Source organism: Nerophis ophidion, linkage group LG19, assembly GCF_033978795.1.
Source record: "Nerophis ophidion isolate RoL-2023_Sa linkage group LG19, RoL_Noph_v1.0, whole genome shotgun sequence".
Taxonomy (NCBI): domain Eukaryota; kingdom Metazoa; phylum Chordata; class Actinopteri; order Syngnathiformes; family Syngnathidae; genus Nerophis; species Nerophis ophidion.
In genome coordinates, this window is record NC_084629.1 from 33,868,623 (window position 1) to 33,888,633 (window position 20,011).

The 20,011-nt window shown below is 40.1% G+C and overlaps 1 protein-coding gene across 2 annotated transcripts in view; it reads left to right on the forward strand.

Moving 5' to 3' along the window:
- erbb4b (erb-b2 receptor tyrosine kinase 4b) overlaps positions 1-20,011 on the forward strand; it is a 975,361-nt gene that overhangs the window by 576,404 nt on the left and 378,946 nt on the right. For both annotated transcript variants that reach the window (XM_061879863.1, XM_061879864.1), the window contains 2 exons: positions 12,494-12,625; positions 19,494-19,559. In XM_061879863.1, the coding sequence (XP_061735847.1) occupies positions 12,494-12,625; positions 19,494-19,559 (198 nt within the window). The remainder of the gene's footprint in view (positions 1-12,493; positions 12,626-19,493; positions 19,560-20,011) is intronic.

Consider the following 20,011-nt stretch of genomic DNA (forward strand, 5'->3'; position numbering starts at 1 on the left):
AAAGTAGTCACACGAATGCACTTGAAGTGAAGGATAACCACAGTCGGGATAATAAAGAATGCAGTTGTCGAACATGAGAATAAACAATCCTTTGTTTTGCAACGCAGTCCTCAATACTCTCTCAGTACTTAATTTATTCACCCTCACACACTCATTAACATGTTTTTTTCCTGATCATTGGTTCATTATTTGCCTCCCATTCTTAATCAAATTCATCCTCCCGCCGCAATAACAAAACCAAAGGAAAAAAGAAAAAAACATCGCTCACTTACTACCGATATAATTGCCCATATGCGTTCGTCGCGCCTCTTTGAAATTCACATTGTTTTCCTTGCGTCTTCATGCTGCAGGTTGTTGTTGATGGCTTGGGTTTAAAAAACAAAAAAAAACAACACATGCTCTGAAATGATGAACACTGTAGCTACATTGACAAACTAATCAAGATATTCTCACTTAAAACAATCATTAACACAAGTGAACAATCCATCTTCCGTGGCCTCAAACTGCACCTTCAAAAGGTTATTCAAGCACTTGTTAATAAGAGCTTGGTAGAATATTATTTTCTTCCAATCATGTTGGACCGCATCGTACTGATACCATATTACAGTGGTTCTCAAATGGGGGTACGTGTACCCCTGGGGGTACTTGAAGGTATGTCAAGGGGTACGTGAGGACCCATCAGGAGCAAGGGTGAAGTGTCTTACCCAAGGACACAACGGACGTGACTAGGATGGTAGAAGGGGGGGATTGAACCAATAACCCTCAGATTGCTGGCACAGCCACTCTACCAACTTTGCCACACCATCCCCTAGGTGAGGCAGATTACCCCCCCCCCCCAAAAAAAAACACATACTAATCAAATATTTGACCAAAGAAGGGACTCTGATTGAAACTAAGGAAGCATATATATAGCTTTACCCCTTTAGTTATCACGGTGGGGTTCATTCCCCCGTAATGCAGACGGACCACTCTGGACAAGGCGTGCAGGTAAGAACATGATTTAATCTTCAAAATTAAACAAGTACCAAAAACAGAAAACAAGCCAGAGGAAAAAACGTGCCGATCGCACTGGACGCTAAAACTAACACTTGGCATAGACTAGAGATAAGGAATACTCACGTAACTTTGACCAGAAGCAAACGATGAAGCCGGGCCGACAGACCAGCAAAGGCAGGCTTAAATAATGCCTCTGATTAGTGCTCGGGGTACAGGTGAGCGTCCCGAACACCAATCAGAGAGGCAGGTGAAAATAATAAGCAACCATGTTAACTAAACCAAACTCAACGGTGCACAAAACAGAAACTAATAGAGTCCAAAACTGACAGAACCTAACAAAACATGATCCGAGCCACGGATCATGACATTAGTCATAATCCATTCATCCATTTTCTACCGCTTATTTCCTTTGGAGTCGCGGTGGTGCTGGTGCCTATCTAAGCTACAATCGGCCGGAAGGCGGGGTACACCCTGGACAAGTCGCCACCTTATCGCAGGGCCAACACAGATAGACAGACAACATTCACACACTAGGGCCATATTAGTGTTGCCAATCAACCTATCCCCAGGTGCATGTCTTTGGAAGTGGGAGGAAGCCGGAGTACCCGGAGAGAACCCACGCATTCACGGGGAGAACATGCAAACTCCACACAGAAAGATCCCGAGCCCGGGATTGAACCTAGGACTACTCAGGACCTTTGTATTGTGAGGCAGACGCACTAACCCCCTCTGCCACCGTGAGGCTCAATAGTCACAATTTCTCAACTTAAGATACTTTTCTATGACTTTAGCTTCAGTCTTCTTTGGCTAATTTGTTTGAGATTATCATTAGTGCCCCAAGAGGTGGAAACATGTATTACACCAGAAATACAGACCACAGAAGAAAAACGTATATTTTTTAGCAGCACTCGAGGAGGCGCTGCTTTACACTGTTTTCTTATTATGGGTACAGGTGATTTGGAGTCCATCACATCTGGTTTCAGGCCAGAGGTGGGGTACATCCTGGACTGCTCGCCAGCCAATTACAGGACACTTACACTTGGCCTGGGTTGGTTTTTGGCTCATGCATCACTTAAAGCGTGAACATAGTGTCACGCAATGTTGGTGACGAACCCCAAGATGCAGAGGTGACAGGCTTGGTACATGAAAACATGGTTTTAATATAAAAAAAAAAGGCAAGGAAAACAAAAACCAGAAACCAGGAAACATCAAACAGGGACAGTAGTCGGGATCCAGGGAGTAGTTTACAGCATACAAAAAAAGGCATTCCACAGCATACAGCAAACAATACCCCAGCCCTGACTGGAGGGCAAGGCAGGTTTAAATGATGCCTCTGATTAGTGCTCGGGCAGCAGGTGAGCGGGCAAACACTAATCAGAGGCAGGTGGAAATAAAAAAGTAACCATGGTAACTAAAACAAACAAGAGTGCACAAAAAAACAGGAACCGAAGGAGTCTTAGACAGAAAATAACAAAAAAACATGATCCAGACCACACATCATGACACAGAATGCCTGAATAATTCCTCAAAGTGAACACCTGATACGTACAAAAGAGACGATACTGAATTATCTGCTCAAAGGCGCTACCTGGTGGTTGTTTGAGCACACGGCAGCTAGTCCTGGATACACACAGGATTCTCACAGGAATGAGACAAAAATTCATCCAGACAAACTGTTTGTACAAACCCCGTTTCCATATGAGTTGGGAAATGGTATTAGCTGTAAATATAAACGGAATACAATGATTTGCAAATCCTTTTCAACCCATAATCAATTGAATGCACTACAAAGACAAGATATTTAATGTTCATACTCATAAACTTTATTTTTTTTTGCAAATAATAATTAACTTAGAATTTCATGGCTGCATTAAGTGCCAAAGTAGTTGGGAAATGGCATGTTCACCACTGTGTTACATCAACTTTTCTTTTAACAACACTCTAAACGTTTGGAACCTGAGGAAACTAATTGTTGAATCATTGAAAGTGGAGTTATTTCCCATTCTTGATTTATGTAGAGCTTTGTATTTTACATTTCATAATGCTCCACACATTTTCAATGGGAGACAGGTCTGGACTGCAGGCGGGCCAAGAAAGTACACGCACTCTTTTACTATGAAGCCACGCTGTTGTAACACGTGGCTTGGCATTGTCTTGCTGAAATAAGCAGGGGCATCCATGATAACGTTGCTTGGATGACAACATATGTTGCTTTAAAACCTGTATGGACATTTGAGCATTAATGGTGCCTTCACAGATGTGTAAGTTACCCATGCCTTGTGCACTAAAAAAAACCCCATTCCATCACAGATCCTGGCTTTTGAACTTTGCGGCTATAACATTCCACTACGTCCTCTGTTTCCAAAAATAATTTGAAATGTGTACTCGTCAGACCACAGAACACTTTTCCACTTCGCATCAGTCCATCTCAGATGAGCTCGGGCCCAGCGAAGACGGCGGCATTTCAGGGTGTTGTTGATAGATGGGTTTGGCTTTGCATAGTAGAGTTTTAACTTGCGCTTACAGATGTAGCGACCAACTGTAGTTACTGACAGTGGTTTTATGAAGTGTTCCTGAGTCCATGAGGTGATATCCTTTACACACTTATGTCGGTTTTTGATGCAATACGGCCTGAGGAATCAAATGTCCGTGATATCATCGCTTATGTGGAGTGATTTCTCCAGATTCTCTCAGCCTTTTGATGATTTTACGGACCGTAGATGGTAAAATCCCTAAATTCCTAGCAATAGCTCGTTGAGAAATGTTGTTCTAAAACTGTTCGACAATTTGCTTACAAAGTGGTGACCCTCACCCCATCCTTGTTTGTGAATTACTTAGCATTTCATAGAAGCTGCTTTTATACCCAATCATGGCACCCAACTGTTCCGAATTAGCCTGCACACCTGTGGGATGTTCCAAATAAGTGTTTGATGAGCATTCCTCAACTTTATCAGTATTTATTGCCACGTTTCCCAACTTCTTTGTCACATGTTGCTGGCATCAAATTCTAAATTTAATGCAAAAAAAAACCTTTATCAGTTTGAACATTAAATATGTTGAATTTGTAGCATATTCAACTGAATATAGGTTGAAAATGATTTGCAAATCCTTGTATTCCGTTTATATTTACATACAACAATTCACTCTCTCTCACACCTGGGCAATATAAAGTCTCCTGACTGTGAGGCCAACATGCTAACCACTGGAACGTCGTACTTCCCGGATGACATAAATATTCTGTATTCACCGGTTTCTACTGAGCTTTGCCTGCTTTTATTTTCTGATTTTCTATTTCCAGTCTCCCTTTACTCGCTGATAATGGAAAAAAAGCTAGCTGTATCTATGACATCTATAATAACAAGAATCATCCACCAAGTCATTAACCTTTGTGTGTGCATGTGTGTGTGTGTGTGTGTGTGTGTGTGTGTGTAAAATCAAAGAAAAGCACCGTTGACCCAAGTGTGAGGATCACTGGTTTGACAAGGCCCTCGGAGCTTAAAGCGCAGATGGATTATGGATTTATTATTGTGATGGAAACATAAATGATTCTGTGTTTACAGTTGCTGAAGGGAGGACTGAGACCAAACAACAAAATAGGAAAAGACCATACGTTGTAATAACATTGATATGACGACCGCAGCAACAAGAACAACGCACCAGGATTCTTTGTCTACATCGCAGCCTTCAGCTGTGAACAAAGGGATTAACTATTATTGCAGCTCAACAGCATATTTCAAAATGTTGACCTTTACATATGTTGGTGTTGTTTCTATGTTTGGATGAAAGGCTGAAAAAAAATATGAAAATGTAGCTAAGGGACCACCACTCTAAACATAAAAATACATAAATACTAAGAATGTGAATATTTGGGCACCAATTCTCATTCCTGGAGTGACGATCTGATTCAGAATCAGTTTTAGATTCAAACCCATTCTCAAAATGTATTACAAACCCCGTTTCCATATGAGTTGGGAAATTGTGTTTGATGTAAATATAAACGGAATACAATAATTTGCAAATCATTTTCAACCCATATTCAACTGAATGCACTACAAAGACAAGATATTTGATGTTGAAACTCATAAACAATTTTTTTTTGCAAATAATAACTTAGAATTTCATGGCTGCAACATGTGCAAAAGTAGTTGGGAAAGGGCATGTTCACCACTGTGTTACATCACCTTTTCTTTTAACAACACTCAATAAACGTTTGGGAACTGAGGAAACTAGTTGTTGAAGCTTTGAAAGGGGAATTCTTTCCGTCGTTCAACAGTCCGGGGTCTCCGCTGTCGTATTTTACACTTCATAATGCGCCACACATTTTCGATGGAAGACAGGTCTGGACTGCAGGCGGGCCAGGAAAGTACCCGCACTCTTTAACTACGAAACCACGCTGTTGAAACACGTGGCTTGGCATTGTCTTGCTGAAATAAACAGGGGCGTCCATGATAACATTGCTTGGGTGTTAACATATGTTGCTCCAAAACCTGTATGGACCGTTCAGCATTAATGGTGCCATCACAGATGCTGGCTTTTGAACTTCGTGCCTATAACAATCCGGATGGTTATTTTCCTATTTGTTCCGGAGGACACCACATCCACAGTTTCCGGATATAATTTGAAATGTGGACTCATCTGACCACAGAACAATTTTCCACTTTGCATCAGTCCTTCCTAGATGAGCTCGGGCCCAGCGAAGCCAGTGGCGTTCCTTGGTGTTGTTGATAAATGGATTTTGCTTTGCATAGCAGAGTCTTAACTTGCACTTACAGATGTAGCGACCAACTATAGTTACTGACAGTGGTTTTATGAAGTGTTCCTGAGCCCATGTGGTGATATCCTTTACACACTGATGTCTGTTTTTGATGTAGTGCCGCCTGAGGGATCAACGGTCCGTCATCGCTTATGTGCAGTGATTTCTCCAGATTCTCTGAACCTTTTGATGATTTTACGGACTGTAGATGGTAAAATCCCAAAATTCCTTGCAATAGCTTGTTGAGAAATGTTGTTCTAAAACTGTTTGAAAATTTGATTACAAATTGGTGACCCTCGCCCCATCCTTGTTTGTGAATTACCTAGCATTTCATGGAAGCTGCTTTTATAACTCAATCATGGTACCCACATGTTCCCAATTAGCCTGCACACCTGTGGGATGTTCCAAATAAGTGTTTGATGAGAAATGTTCAACTTTATCAGTATTCATTGTCACCTTTCCCAACTTCTTTGTCACACGTTGCTGGAATCAAATTCTAAGGTTAATGATTATTTGCAAAAAAATATATATTTTTCAGTTTGAACATCAGAAATGTTGTCTTTGTAGCATATTCAACTGAATATGGGTTGAAAATGATTTGCAAATCATTGTATTCAGTTTATAATTACATCCAACACAATTTCCCAACTCATATGGAAACGGGGTTTGTAGGTTGCCATCCAAGCAACGTTATCGTGGACGCCCCTGCTTATTTCAGCAAGACAATGCCAAGCCACATTCAACAGCGTGGCTTCTTAGTAAAGACTGGTCTGCCTGTACTACAGACCTGTCTCCCATTGAAAATGTGTGGCGCAATATGAAATGTAAAATACCACAACGGAGACCCTGAACTGTTGAACAGCTTGAGCTGTACATCAAGCAAGAATGGGAAAAAATTCCACCTAAAAATCTTCAAAAAATGGCCACGTAACACAGTGGTAAAAATGCCCCTGCGCCAAGTTTTTTGAAATGTGTTGCTGCCATTAAATTCTACGTTGATTATTATTTGCAAAATAAATAATGACGTTTTTCAGTTTGAACATTAAATATCTGGTCTTCGCAGCCTATTCAATTCAATATAAGTTGAAAAGGATTTGCAAATAATTGTATTCTGTTTTTATTTACGATTTACCCAATTTGCCAACTCCACTGTTTTTGGGTCTTGTACCTTAATCCTTCCACCCAGCTAACAAACAAAACTCCTTAAGTAAAAGTTCAATATTTAAAAAAAATACATAAAGATCTTTAGTCTAAAATGTTGGTTACCTAAATTAGCGCAACAAAAATCAGGAAAATCGGGAAGTAGTTGCAGAAATTGCGAATCAAATTTCCTCACAGTCACAGTTTCATGCATAAATAAATGTCATTTCCATCCATAATACATGCTAGTGAGAGACACAACCATGGAGAAGCTTTCCAAACACTTTACATAACTAAATTATGGAGGTAATTTGTTACCTCTGCCAGGAGGTTATACAATCATTGCCGTTTATGTGTCAGTCAGTCAGCAAAATGACTCAAATATATCATTTTATTCTTTGCTTTTTTAGATGCAACCTCTGTTATTTTATCTTCATCCTAACCTGTTTTTTTTATCGTTTGTATTGTCATTTGTTTTTAAATGCATAATGTGTACATTTTTTTGTGAGATACCTGAATTCACCCAAGACGACGAGGAAAATATATTTCAGTTCAAAAAGTTATGGTCGTATTTTCTTGAAACCAATAACAATTGTCTAAAATGAAGTGTTGAAATGAAGTGAATTCTATTTATATAGCGCTTTTCTCTAGTGACTGAAAGCGCTTTTACATCGTGAAACCCAGTATCTGAGTTACATTTAAACCAGTGTGGGTGGCACTCGGAGCAGGTGGGTTAAGTGTCTTGCCCAAGGACACAACGGCAGTGACTAGGATGGCGGAAGCGGGGATCAAACCTGGAACCCTTAAGTTGCTGGTACGGCCACTCTACCAACCGAGCTATACTGCCGGATCTACCTTTTTAAAGAATGTCATTAAAGGGATAAGGAACTAGTTATTGCATTTTGGGGTGGCTCTAGATCACCGTCTGGATTCAGTACATTACTGAAGGTCTATTCAGGTGTACTGGAGAGGAGACTACGCCAGATAGTCAAACCTCGGATTCAGGAGGAACAGTGTGGTTTTCATCCTGGTCATGGAACTGTGGACCAGTTCTATACTCAGCAGGGTCCTTGAAGGTGCATGGGAGTTTGCCCAACCAGTCTGCATGTGATTTGTGGACCTGGAGAAGGCATTCGACCGTGTCCCCTCGGGGAGTGCTCAGAGAGTATGGGGTATCGAACTGTTCAATTGTGGCGGTCCGCTCCCTGTATGATCAGTGTCAGAGCTTGCTCCAAAATGCTGTCAGTAAGTCGGACCCTTTTCCAGGGAGGGTTGGACTCTGCCAAGGCTGCCCTTTGTCACCGATTCTGTTCATAACTTTTATGGACAGAATTTCGAGGCGCAATCAGGGTGGTGAGGAGATCCGGTTTGGTGGCTGCAGGATTGGGTCTCTGCTTTTTGCAGACAATGTGATCTGGAGGCTTCATCTGACAAGGATTTTCAGCACTGGATCGGTGTGCAGTCAAGCGTGAAGCGACTGGGATGAGAATCAGCAACTCCAATTCCGAGTTCATGGTTCTTGTCCGGAAAAGGGTGGAGTGCCATCTCCTGGTTGGAGAAGAGATTTTGCCCCAAGTAGAGTAGTTCAAGTACCTCGGAGTCTTGTTCACGAGTAAAGGAACAGTAGATTGTGAGATCGACAGGCGGCGTCTTCAGTAATGCGGACACTGTATCGAACCGTTTTGGTGAAAAAGGAGCTGAGCCAGAAGGTAAAGCTCTCAATTTACCTGTCGATCTACGTTCCCATCCTCACCTATGGTCATGAGCTTTGGGTTATGACCGAAATGACAAGATCACGGGTACAAGCAGCCCAAAAGGGCTTTCCCTTATAGATAGGGTGAGAAGCTCTGTCATCCGGGAGGAGCTTATAATAAAGCCACTGCTCCACATCGAGAAGAGCCAGTTGAGGTGGTTCAGGCATCGGGGAAAACCCAGGACACGTTGGGAAGACTATGTCTCCCGGCTGGACTGGGAACACCTTGGGTTCCCCATGCAGGAGCTGGACAATGAGGCTAGGAAGAGGAAAGTATGTCCTTGGATGAGCGGAAGAAAATGGATGGATGAATGGATGGATGGACCATTGGGTGGTGGGGCTTGCCAGAGTAATTTTTTAGCTGCGTTTTTTTTCTACCGGTTTGCCCCAGAGCCCACATCAGAACAACGGGAGACATAGGAATGGGTACCGTTCCATTTGAACCAATTCCAACAAGTCCTCCGTACCTGGGAATTGATACCAATTTACGGTACTTTTGTGTGTTAATAAATGGTAATTGTTGGATAATAAAGTTATTTTTTACTGAAGTCATTTTAAAAATGACCTGATAACTGATAACTATCCTGTCCAGCTGTCACATGTTTTTTTCTTATAACATTTGAGTCTCATTTGAAATGCAGCTCCTGATGTACTGTACAGAGTAAGTTTTAAGATGGTAGCTAGCTACCCCTGAGTTAATTTTTTTGTGAAATTGTTTCGTAGCCTGCCATGTCGTCTGCACGTAGATCTTTTTGTACATTGTTGCTTTCATCATTGGAATAAATAGAACACGACCGTCGCAACAATACCAAGACATCAGGTGGTAGTACTGTATAGGCTGTCTATTGTATGTTGTCTAACAAAGAAGTCTGCATTATGTTGCGCCTTACAAGGTGTTTATACAGTAAGTATTGTTCTTATAACACACCTGCAGTTGGATGAAGTGAAGTGACTTTGTCAAACGCGGTGTAAATTAGCATCAAGCTAAGTGCATTTCGTTTAGTTTGGTTCAGTTTTGGTATATTTGAAACATGCATACAATACAATGTAATGCATCACGTATTTCCAGTCGTTTCATTACAGTACATCTTGGATATATATCCAAGATGGCGCTGCTGTAGTGGCTGCGGTTGGCAGGAGCTCTTTGCTCTTGTGTCATCCTTTTGTGTTTCCATCTTGTTTTCATGTGTTATTATTTTTTTTTGCCTTTTGGTCCGGGACCCTTTGGGACTGTGTGACAAGGGGTGACACTTTCGTGACCTCTGTGGTGCTTTTTGTGTGGACTTCTGGATCTGCCTCCCGGGAGCCTTTTGGCCATGGAAACTAGCTGCTGGGTCTCAGCCACACCGGAGTCGGTTTGGAGGGACTGGAGGAGATGTGGATGAGGGGACAGGTCTACGGAGCTACCACTGAGCGCCGGGACGGACAAGCTTCACAGTGTTTTGGCTGGGTGAGCAGGTGTCGGACACCTCAGTCTCCTTGGACGTATCCTCACTCATCCATGCGGATTGGACACTGGCCGAGAGTGGAGTCGGCTCTCTTGGTTGCTTTGTTGGGTCTGCTCCTATCTCTGGCCATGCTCTCTCCACCCCAGCGGACGATGGTGTGGAACACCGCAGAGGCCACCACAGTGTATATGTTTCTTTTACTTTTTATTAAAAGCTGTATGTAGGAGTGTCTGGTTGTATCCGCTGCTTTAATGTCTTTAATGTCCTTTGTATTCTTTGTGTTTGATGTTTCCCTCTTACACACATTTTAGAGGAATGTGTACTATGGCTGAGTTGTTTTTTTCCCTTGGCTTCAGTCTGGACCCCCTCTCCAGGGGCCCAGGCTTAGACCGATTTTTATTATTATTTTATTTTAATCTTCTATTTTTCGCTCCCATTCCCCCCCACTTGTTTACCTGTATCTCACCTTTTTTGTAGGGGGCGCTGTAAGCCGGCAGACCCATCAGCGATACTGTTCTGTCTGCCTGTAATGTTTGTCTGATCTTGAATGGGATTGTCCTGAAAATTTTAATTTTCCTGAAGGAACTCTCCTACTATCTAAGTACGTCCGAAAAGGAGTAGGAAGAAGCAGAGCTTATTTAATCCTACCCTTTTTCATTCCATAGAAATTGTATCCCATTTCCTTTTTCTTTGTATCAGAACAGCGAATAAACACATATTAAATACATAAATAATTTTTATCTAAAAAAACAAGGGTTCAAGATGTTCATCATAATTGTTCTTCTGTGTACTTTGTGAACACTTGTAGTTTAAACAGTCCCTTAAACTGGATCATATTGGTGCTGTGTTTGATTTATCTGGTTAATCCACTCCATAATTTAATTCCACATAAGTTTATACTCAACTGGTTTTAATTAGTTCTAAGTGTTGTACAAGCATGCAAATGTTTTTAAATTAGATGTTCCTTTAAGGTTATATCCCTCCCCTTTTGTTAAGAAGAATTGTTGAACATTCTTGGCTAGCAGGTGATAGTTCTCTTTATACATAATTTTAGACGTTTGCAAATTCACCAAATCGTTGAATTTCAATAATTGTGATTTAATAAATAAAGGGTTTGCATGTTCTCTAAATCCAACAATATGTATTATTCTAATTGATCTCATTTGCAACACAGTTAGTGAATGAAATGCACATTTGTAGTTGCTTCCCATATTCCTGCACAACAACTCAGATATGGTAAAACTAGTGAGCAGTAGAGAATATGAAGTGACTTTTGGTCCATAACATGTTTTTATTTAATTATTAATGCGTTCATTGGTGCGTTTCTTGCTACTTTATGTTGTTTATATTTTACATGAGGTATCTGTCAAAAAAATCGTCTGATAATTATCAAAAAACTTTCCATTCTCTGAGTTCCCAAATGAAGAGACAAGAGGCTGTCTTTGTTGCGCCAAGCCAAAGGCTTGGAAAATTCCAACCCTTTGTGTACGTTAGGAGGAGACAGGAGGGGTTTATCTATTGCCATCCAAAACCTGCCCAAGCTGAATCCCCGACTACCCCAAGCCCGAGGCATCTTTTTCTTTTGTATTAATGTGACCGAAAACAATGGCTGTTTACATACCCCCCATTCCTTTAGAAACAGCTGTTGTGATGTAAACAGGGAAAGTCCAAATAAAAAGAGGTGGCGTACAATATTTCGCTAGAGCGTGCTGGAAACTGTACAAGAGGAGAGACCAGACCATTTTCCTCAATTGAGCCGAATTTAATTATGTCTTTATTTCCTTGTTTCTTGTCATGTCATTGATGTTGGAACCTGACATCATCCGGTTCATTTTATCATCTATTATTACACCCAAAAATGTGTTTTCTTTTACCCTTTCAATGCCTACTCCGTCTATCTGTAATTGTGTTCTACTGTTATCAAATAGCATTATTTTAGTTTTACTGAGTATTTGTCAAACCATCTTCTCAATTTGTTAATTTATTCTGTTATTATTTGTATTTGTGTGTTCTCTCCTGAACAAAACACAATTGTCTGCAAACAGTACACATTTTAAAAGACCTTTATACTTTTACTAATGCCGTTTCTATAAAGATTGAACAATTTTGGTCAAAGGATTGATCCCTGTGGTACGCCACAAAATGCAAAGAGTGGAGCATTGCATTATTTAAAGGGAGTTTGGCTGAGTCCGCCCTGAGTGCTGCTTGAATGATTCTTTCCTTGAGTCGGTGTTTAGTCAAGTGCAACAAAGATATCAAAATGTGGCACTGTTTGATTTCACGTGACTCGATACCCGGTAGTAAGAAGGGATTTCAGTCGGTGCCTCTAAAAGCGCCCATTTTCAAACCCATTTTTTATGTTGTACAACCTTAACCAACTCATGGCCATGTTTGTGCTTACAGAGATCCTGAGTGGCGGCGTATATGTTGACCAAAACAAGTTCCTGTGTCACGCAGACACCATTCATTGGCAGGACATTGTCAAGAACTCAGGCGTGTACCCGGTGGTGGTGCCCAGCAACAGCAGTGGAACATGTGAGTAGAACTTCATGCTCAACAAATGATAGGTAATCTTGTGTTACTGTGCAGTTCATCTTTTGAAATTAGAACAAGCTGGAAGAACCGTATTTTTTAACTAGAAGGCGCACTCAAGGATTACCATGAGGTCAGGATCGAGATTAGGTCTTTTGAGCAGAGGATGAATAACCGCTTTTTTGAATGCTACTAGTACTAGTTCTTAGTAGTAGCTTCATGTTTGCAGAACAACATCATTTATTGACAGTGTGTGCTATTTTACATCAGCATAGCCAGTAGAGACAGAATATTTGTGGCTTTGTTACAGAGGACATTGTGTCAGTTTGACACTACTGTATATGCCAGGCCTGGGCAGTTATTTACATTCAGAGGGGACAAATTTAGAGAAAAAATGTCTTTCGGGGCCATTATATCTGATTTTTAGGAACACGGACACAAAACCTCAGAATGATGTCTGATTGAATGCTAAAAATGTTATGACAGACAGCCTTAAAAAAATATATATATATTTTTTTTTGCTGAATGAGACACCCAATATGTACATTAAAATAAAGAATGTTGGATTTACAATATTAACTATGAATGATAAAACACTGAATATTGACAACTATGGCTGCGAATCTTTGGGTGTCCCACAATTCGATTCAATATCGATTCCCGGGGTCGCGATTTGATTATAAATCCATTTTTTTGATTCAATGCGATTCTCGATTCAAAAACGATATTTTTTCCGATTCAAATGGATTCTGTATTCATTCAATACATAGGATTTCAGCAGGATCTGCTAACATGGTAGCAGAGTAGTAGATTTAAAAAAAAAAACTTTTATAATTGTAAAGGAAAATGTTTTATCAACTGATTGCAATAATGTAAATTTTAAACGAAGCAAAAATATGACTTATTTTATCTATGTGAAAACATTGGACATAGTGTGTTGTCAAGCTTATGAGATGCGATGCAAGTGTAAGCCACTGTGACACTATTGTTATTTTATTCTTATTTTTATAATCGTCTAATGATAATGTCAATGAGGGATTTTTAATCACTGCTATGCTGAAATTATAACTAATATTGATACTGTTGTTGATAATATTCATTTTTGTTTTACTACTTTTGGTTTGTTCTGTGTCGTGTTTGTGTCTCCTCAATTGCTCTGTTTATTGCAGTTCTGAGTGTTCCCTAGTCAGGTTTGGTTTTGGAATTGGATTTCATTGATACTGTTGTTGATAATATTCATTTTTGTTTCACTACTTTTGGTTTGTTCTGTGTCGCGTTTGTGTCTCCTCAATTGCTCTGTTTATTGCAGTTCTGACTGTTGCTGGGTCAGGTTTGGTTTTGGAAATGGATTTCATTGTTTTGGTATTGCTTTGTATTGTTTTGTTGGATTGATTAACTTTTTTTTTTTTAAATAGATTTTTTTAAAATGAGAATCGATTCGGAATCGCACAACGTGAGAATTGCGATTCAAATTCGAATCGATTTTTTTCCACACCCCTATTGACAACATATGAACATCACACCCCATCTAGATCAACATTTTATAATCGAGCGAAACGCAACAAAAATGCAACAAACACAGCAAAATATGAACGTGAAGGGTCGAAAGAAACCCACCCACAGTCTGATATATCTGATACATCACTAAGCTTTAGAAATGTGTTATAAAAAATCTCCTACCGCATCTGTCTGTGACTCCCGCATTTCAGGCTGGCTGTTCTGGAAACACTCTGTGGAAACCACGACCAACAGGGCTTGGTGCCTCGTCTGAGCTGCTGTGACTAAGATTACCATAGTAACTAATTAGACTATCATAGTAACTAATTAGAATACCATATTAACTAATTAGATTACCATATCAACTCATTAGATTACCATGGTAACTAGTTGGATTACCATAGCAACTAGAATGTCATCATAACGGCAGCTACAGTTTCAAAATTAAAGTTTTAATAAAACTATTTGGGATTGTTCAGTGGGCCGGACTGAAAAGCTCAATGGGCCTTTATTTGCCCAGGTAGCAGACCAGGTAGCCATATGAACTAGGCCTCATAAGAAATGTGGTCTTCTTCTAGCAAAACACCTCTGGTCCACTGACGCCGCCAAAATCAACCAAAAGTTGTTAAAAGTGGGGCTTTAACACCAGACTGCGTTATTTGGTAACTGAATTTGAGTTCAAAAAGGTATTTATTAGGGTTGAATAAAATATCTACCGTATTTTTTGGATTATAAGGCGCACTTAAAATCCTTTCATTTTCTCAAAAATCGACAGTGCGCCTTATAACTTGGTGCGCCTAATGTTCAGAATCATTCTGGTTGTGCTGACTGATCTCTAAGCTATTTTATTTGGTACATGGTGTCATGATAAGTGTGACAAGTAGATGGCAGACATACATAGGAGATGCGTGTAGACTGCAATATGACGACAGTAAAAAACACCAAAACTTTAAATATTCCATTGAGAATATACAAAATTACACAAAGGGCTCAAAACTCTGTCAAAATCTTTTAGTATGACTTCGGTAAACTTAATAGCTACTGTAGTCAGACGTACTCTTCAACATATGAGTATTCGTATGGGGTGTGTGTAAGGACCGCAAAAATAGCACCCATTAGCATAACATATTATCTGCCGTTTTGTTTTGCAATATTATGCAAAACCAACTCTCCTTACCCTCTGGTATCTGTTGATCTGTATTTGGGATCTGCATGAGTCCTGAAAATTTGCGTGCCGACTCCGTAGTCGATAAGCTTCTTCTTTTTCTTTATCTTTTTGTTTCTTTATCTATCATCCTCCGGCTGTTGCCATTTCTAATATAAAGTAGCGTACAGTTTTCTCACCATGGAAGCGCTTAAAACAAACCGGTGTAGTGAGTTTACATAATTCACCCGAGGAACTTTAGTTATTAGAGAGTTCTGGTCAGACGTTTTTTCACGGGACACATTTCCGGCGTTGTTGTTGCACTGGTGAACCACGTATGAGGAGATGCTGCTCCGTTATTGATTGAAGTAAAGTCTGAATGTCATTAAAAGAGTTAGCTCCATCTTTTAACACTTCTTCAACTCCCGTCCTTGCACGCTACACCGCTACAACAAATATGACAGGGAGCAGAAGGTGAGCCATGTAACTAAGACCCGTCCACATAACTTCGCATCCTAAAGCGACTGTCAGCGACTTGAAGATGGTCTCTTAAACATCATCTATGCAATATTTTGACCAAAACACCACCATTAGACGTTATGTAGACCACAAGGAAGTTTTTCAATTTAGAAAAAAATCACAATATGACCACTTTAATGCGCCTTTTGTATGAAAAAAGACCTGACTAGACCCGCTTATCGGCCGTGCGCCTTATAATCCGGTGCACCCTATGGTCCGGAAAATACGGTAATCCAACTGAAATGATTCAATAAGATCCCTTAACTGACCTCTTGTTCAAACCCCTGCTTGTTTTTGTTTTTTATTGAAACCTGTGTTGCTCAAGCGGTTTGGCATTTAAATTTCTTTGCGTGTTTTGCTACCTTGTGTAATTTGCTACAAACACTTAAAAACTGAAAACACTTTGGGCTGTCACTGACAATTTGTCATTTGGAGGGAGTGCAGACCTTCAGCGTTTAATAAAAGCTGACTTCACAGGCCAAGCGACTCCAAGGAGAACAATAATAGAAATAGCAACGCAGCGCAGGTTTTCCACGCTGCGAGACAACAACTTACGGCCCACCGTCATTTAGATTGTCTTTTGTACGCCGATTTAATGCATTCGACCTCACTCGAGCAGCGTCAAAGTACGCTACAGGGAGCCGGGCCGAAAAAATGAGTGGGGAAAAAGGCAGTGAAAGGCTGTAGAAGAACAAAGTGAGACCGTGTTTGGCATTAAGTGCAAGAACCACAGCGGGACGATGGATTAGGGAGGGCGGATGGAGGATGAAAGAGATGAAGTGTGCAGTGGAGAGGTGCACATATGAGTAAGAAGAGGAGGGCGGAAAATGGAGACTCGTGTTGGGGAGTAGAGTAAGTCTCAGTGCTAATAGCTCTCATCTGGAGAGGCTGATGGACAGAGGACAGCACTCCTGCACTTAACCAGGCTCATGTCCCTCACACTCAATTACCAGGCAGTCAATTAAGCTCTCCACCTGCACACAAAATGTCACTGACTAGTGCTTTGAGGGTGTGACGCGCATTTCTTCTTTGCTGCTTTCATCTCAGCCCGTATGCAGGTTTAATGCCAAGGGGGAGTTGAAAAGAATTTATCCAGTGTGTTATCATGCTTTGACAAATGCAACCTTTTACCAACCCAAACAGACACAATAAGCCATTGTTGTTGCCGAAAATACATATTCCTGCATAGTTCTGAGTATATTTCTGTGGTTTCAGGATACTCTGTTAAAAGAAATTTACTAACACTAGAACACTTTTTTTAATCTCTCCTGTCCTGCTCCAAGTATTTGTTTATCGCAGAACTTGAGCCTATCCTGCTTGCAAGCGTACACAACTGGGCTCAACATTTACACGCCACTTAAATTGCACTTTTTTTTGGAATTGTGCCTTTCGTTCACAATCATTATGAGAGAAAAAAATACAGATGTCATTTTTATATTTATTTTTAGGATTCTAAAGATGATAAACGCTTGAAAGATGTGGCTAATTGGGAGTCACAGTTGTTGACTTCAAACTCTCTAAAACAACTTCAAAAGCCTCCATCAATGTTGTTTACACACTGCAACTAGATGTATAATGTAGTAACAGACACCTTGTACAAAATAAACACTGCAAGTATCTGTATTATGTAATAACAGACACCTTTATATACACACTGCAAGTATATAATGCAGTAACAGAAACATTCATAACAATATGTATCATGTACAATATACACACTGCAAGTATATATATATATATATATATATATATATATATATATATATATATATGTGTGTGTATATATATATATATATATATATATATATAATGTAGTAACAGACACCTTTATAACAATGTGTAACATGTACAATATTCACATTGCAAGTATATATATCCATCCATTTTCTACCGCTTATTCCCTTTCGGGGTCGCGGGGTCAGCTACAATCGGGCGGAAGGCAGGGTACACCAAGTATATATATGATATAGTAATTGACACCTTCATAATAACATGTAATACAATATATATACACACTGCAACTATATATATATAATGTAATATACACCTTTATAACAATATGTAACATATAAAATATACACACTGTATGTATATATATATATATATATATACACAGTTTTATTTACCGGTCGATCTACGTTCCCATCCTCACTTATGGTCATGAGTTTTGGGTCATGACCGAAAGGATAAGATCACGGGTACAAGCGGCCAAAATGAGTTTCCTCCGCTCTCCCTTAGAGATAGGGTGAGAAGCTCTTTCATCCGGGAGGAATTCAAAGTAAAGCCGCTGCTCCTCCACATGGAGAGGAGCCAGATGAGGTGGTTCGGGCATCTGGTCAGGATGCCACCCAAACTCCTTCCTATGGAGGTGTTTAGGGCACGTCCAACCGGTAGGAGGCCACGGGGAAGACCCAGGACACGTTGGGAAGACTACGTCTCCCGGCTAGCCTGGGAACGCCTCGGGATCCCCCGGGAAGAGCTAGACGAAGTGGCTGGGGAGAGGGAAGTCTGGGCTTCCCTGCTTAGGCTGCTGCCCCCGTGACCTGACCTTGAATAAACGGAAGAAGATGGATATATATATATATATATATATATATGTATGTAAAATATGGTAACAGACACCCTCATAACAATATGTAATGTGATGTATATACACACTGCAAGTATATATATATAATATAGTAATAGACACCTTCATAATAATATATAACATGTACAATATTCACACTGCAAGTATATATATAATATAGTAATATGTTTCCATAGCAACTCACTTCCAACTTCCTGAAAAAAATGCAAATATGTTTTCTAATCTTGGCAGTATAGATAACAAACAAAAAGGATTCCCAACCTTATTTTTTTGAAGCTGAATATACTGCGGATGAACGTTGGCTTCTAGAAGAAGGCACAAAGAGAGAGTCAGACTTTGGAGCAGACATTAGCCGAGAGAGTGAAGTGAAAGTGACTTTACCACTGTAAATGTGGAACTTGGAGCTATGCCATTTTGACATAAATGGAGTGTTTACCCAAATAAACCAACACCGTCCATCGAGTGAGTCACACTTTATTTTGATCATGATACACGCAGCACCATCATTATTACAACTACAGTACATACACTGTCTGGCTAGTTGTGTACACACAAAACATTAAAAGTATACTTTACAGAAACTGTAATATGATTGTTCTTTTTTTTCACACAGTACTGATTGGTGTCCTATCACATTGTTCTGTATAACAAACTCAAATGTGTTTAGTGTTGACATAGAAGCTAGCTTATCTCTTGCCGTAGTTAGCTTTTACGGCTAATACCTTAGCATGCCGATGTGTTAGTACGCTGGAAAAAGAGTTCTTCAGTGTTTTCTCTTACAATAACAATCTTGCTACAGCTTGGTTATTATACAGGTTACAGAACGTAAATGAAGTACTGTTGATGGTTTTTCAAGGCATTTTAAATTGAATTAGAGGTAGAATTGATTGCTCCCATTAGCTGCATTGCTAGCTACCAAGCACGGGACAATTTTTACATGTTGGAATTACCAAAAATCAACAACCTTTCGTCTTTTGTTTCTCATAATGATTGTGAACTATAGACAACATTCCCTTAAAAAAACGAAGTTTTCCTGTAAGACCTAACTAGATTTTGCTGATCTTACTTTGTCGTCAGGTTGCAAAAGGCTGAATGATGTCTTTTCATAACATTCTTTGCAGGTCAGAAATGCCATCGGTCCTGCAATGGTCGCTGCTGGGGACCCAAAGAGGACCAGTGTCAAAGCTGTAAGTGGATTCAACAGAACCGAATAATGTTATGTATTCCCTCTGAGAAAGTCTGCACTAGTGTGGATTTGATATCTCTCCATTCAAATATGCAAATATGACTAAATCTGTCATAATGCATAAACTGGTGAGCCTCAGAGCATTCGATCTGACTGTCCAATGTGTCCTAAAAGGCGTTCCGTCTCTCATGCGAACATGCTTTATCAGTTCAGGCTCATAGACTTCGATTGGTCAGATCTGATGTAGGATCTAGAAAGAGAGGTGAAATGTGTTCCAGAACAGACTGAACAGTCCAGTTGTGATCGATTCAATGCCCTGAGAATACAACAAACGACCTGGATGAACATCAGCGAGTGATGTTCAGGATCGGTCCGACACTCACCGGATGTCACGTCAATTTATGTCATGTCACCATTTTAGTTATCACCACTGGAATACATGGTGTGAGTACA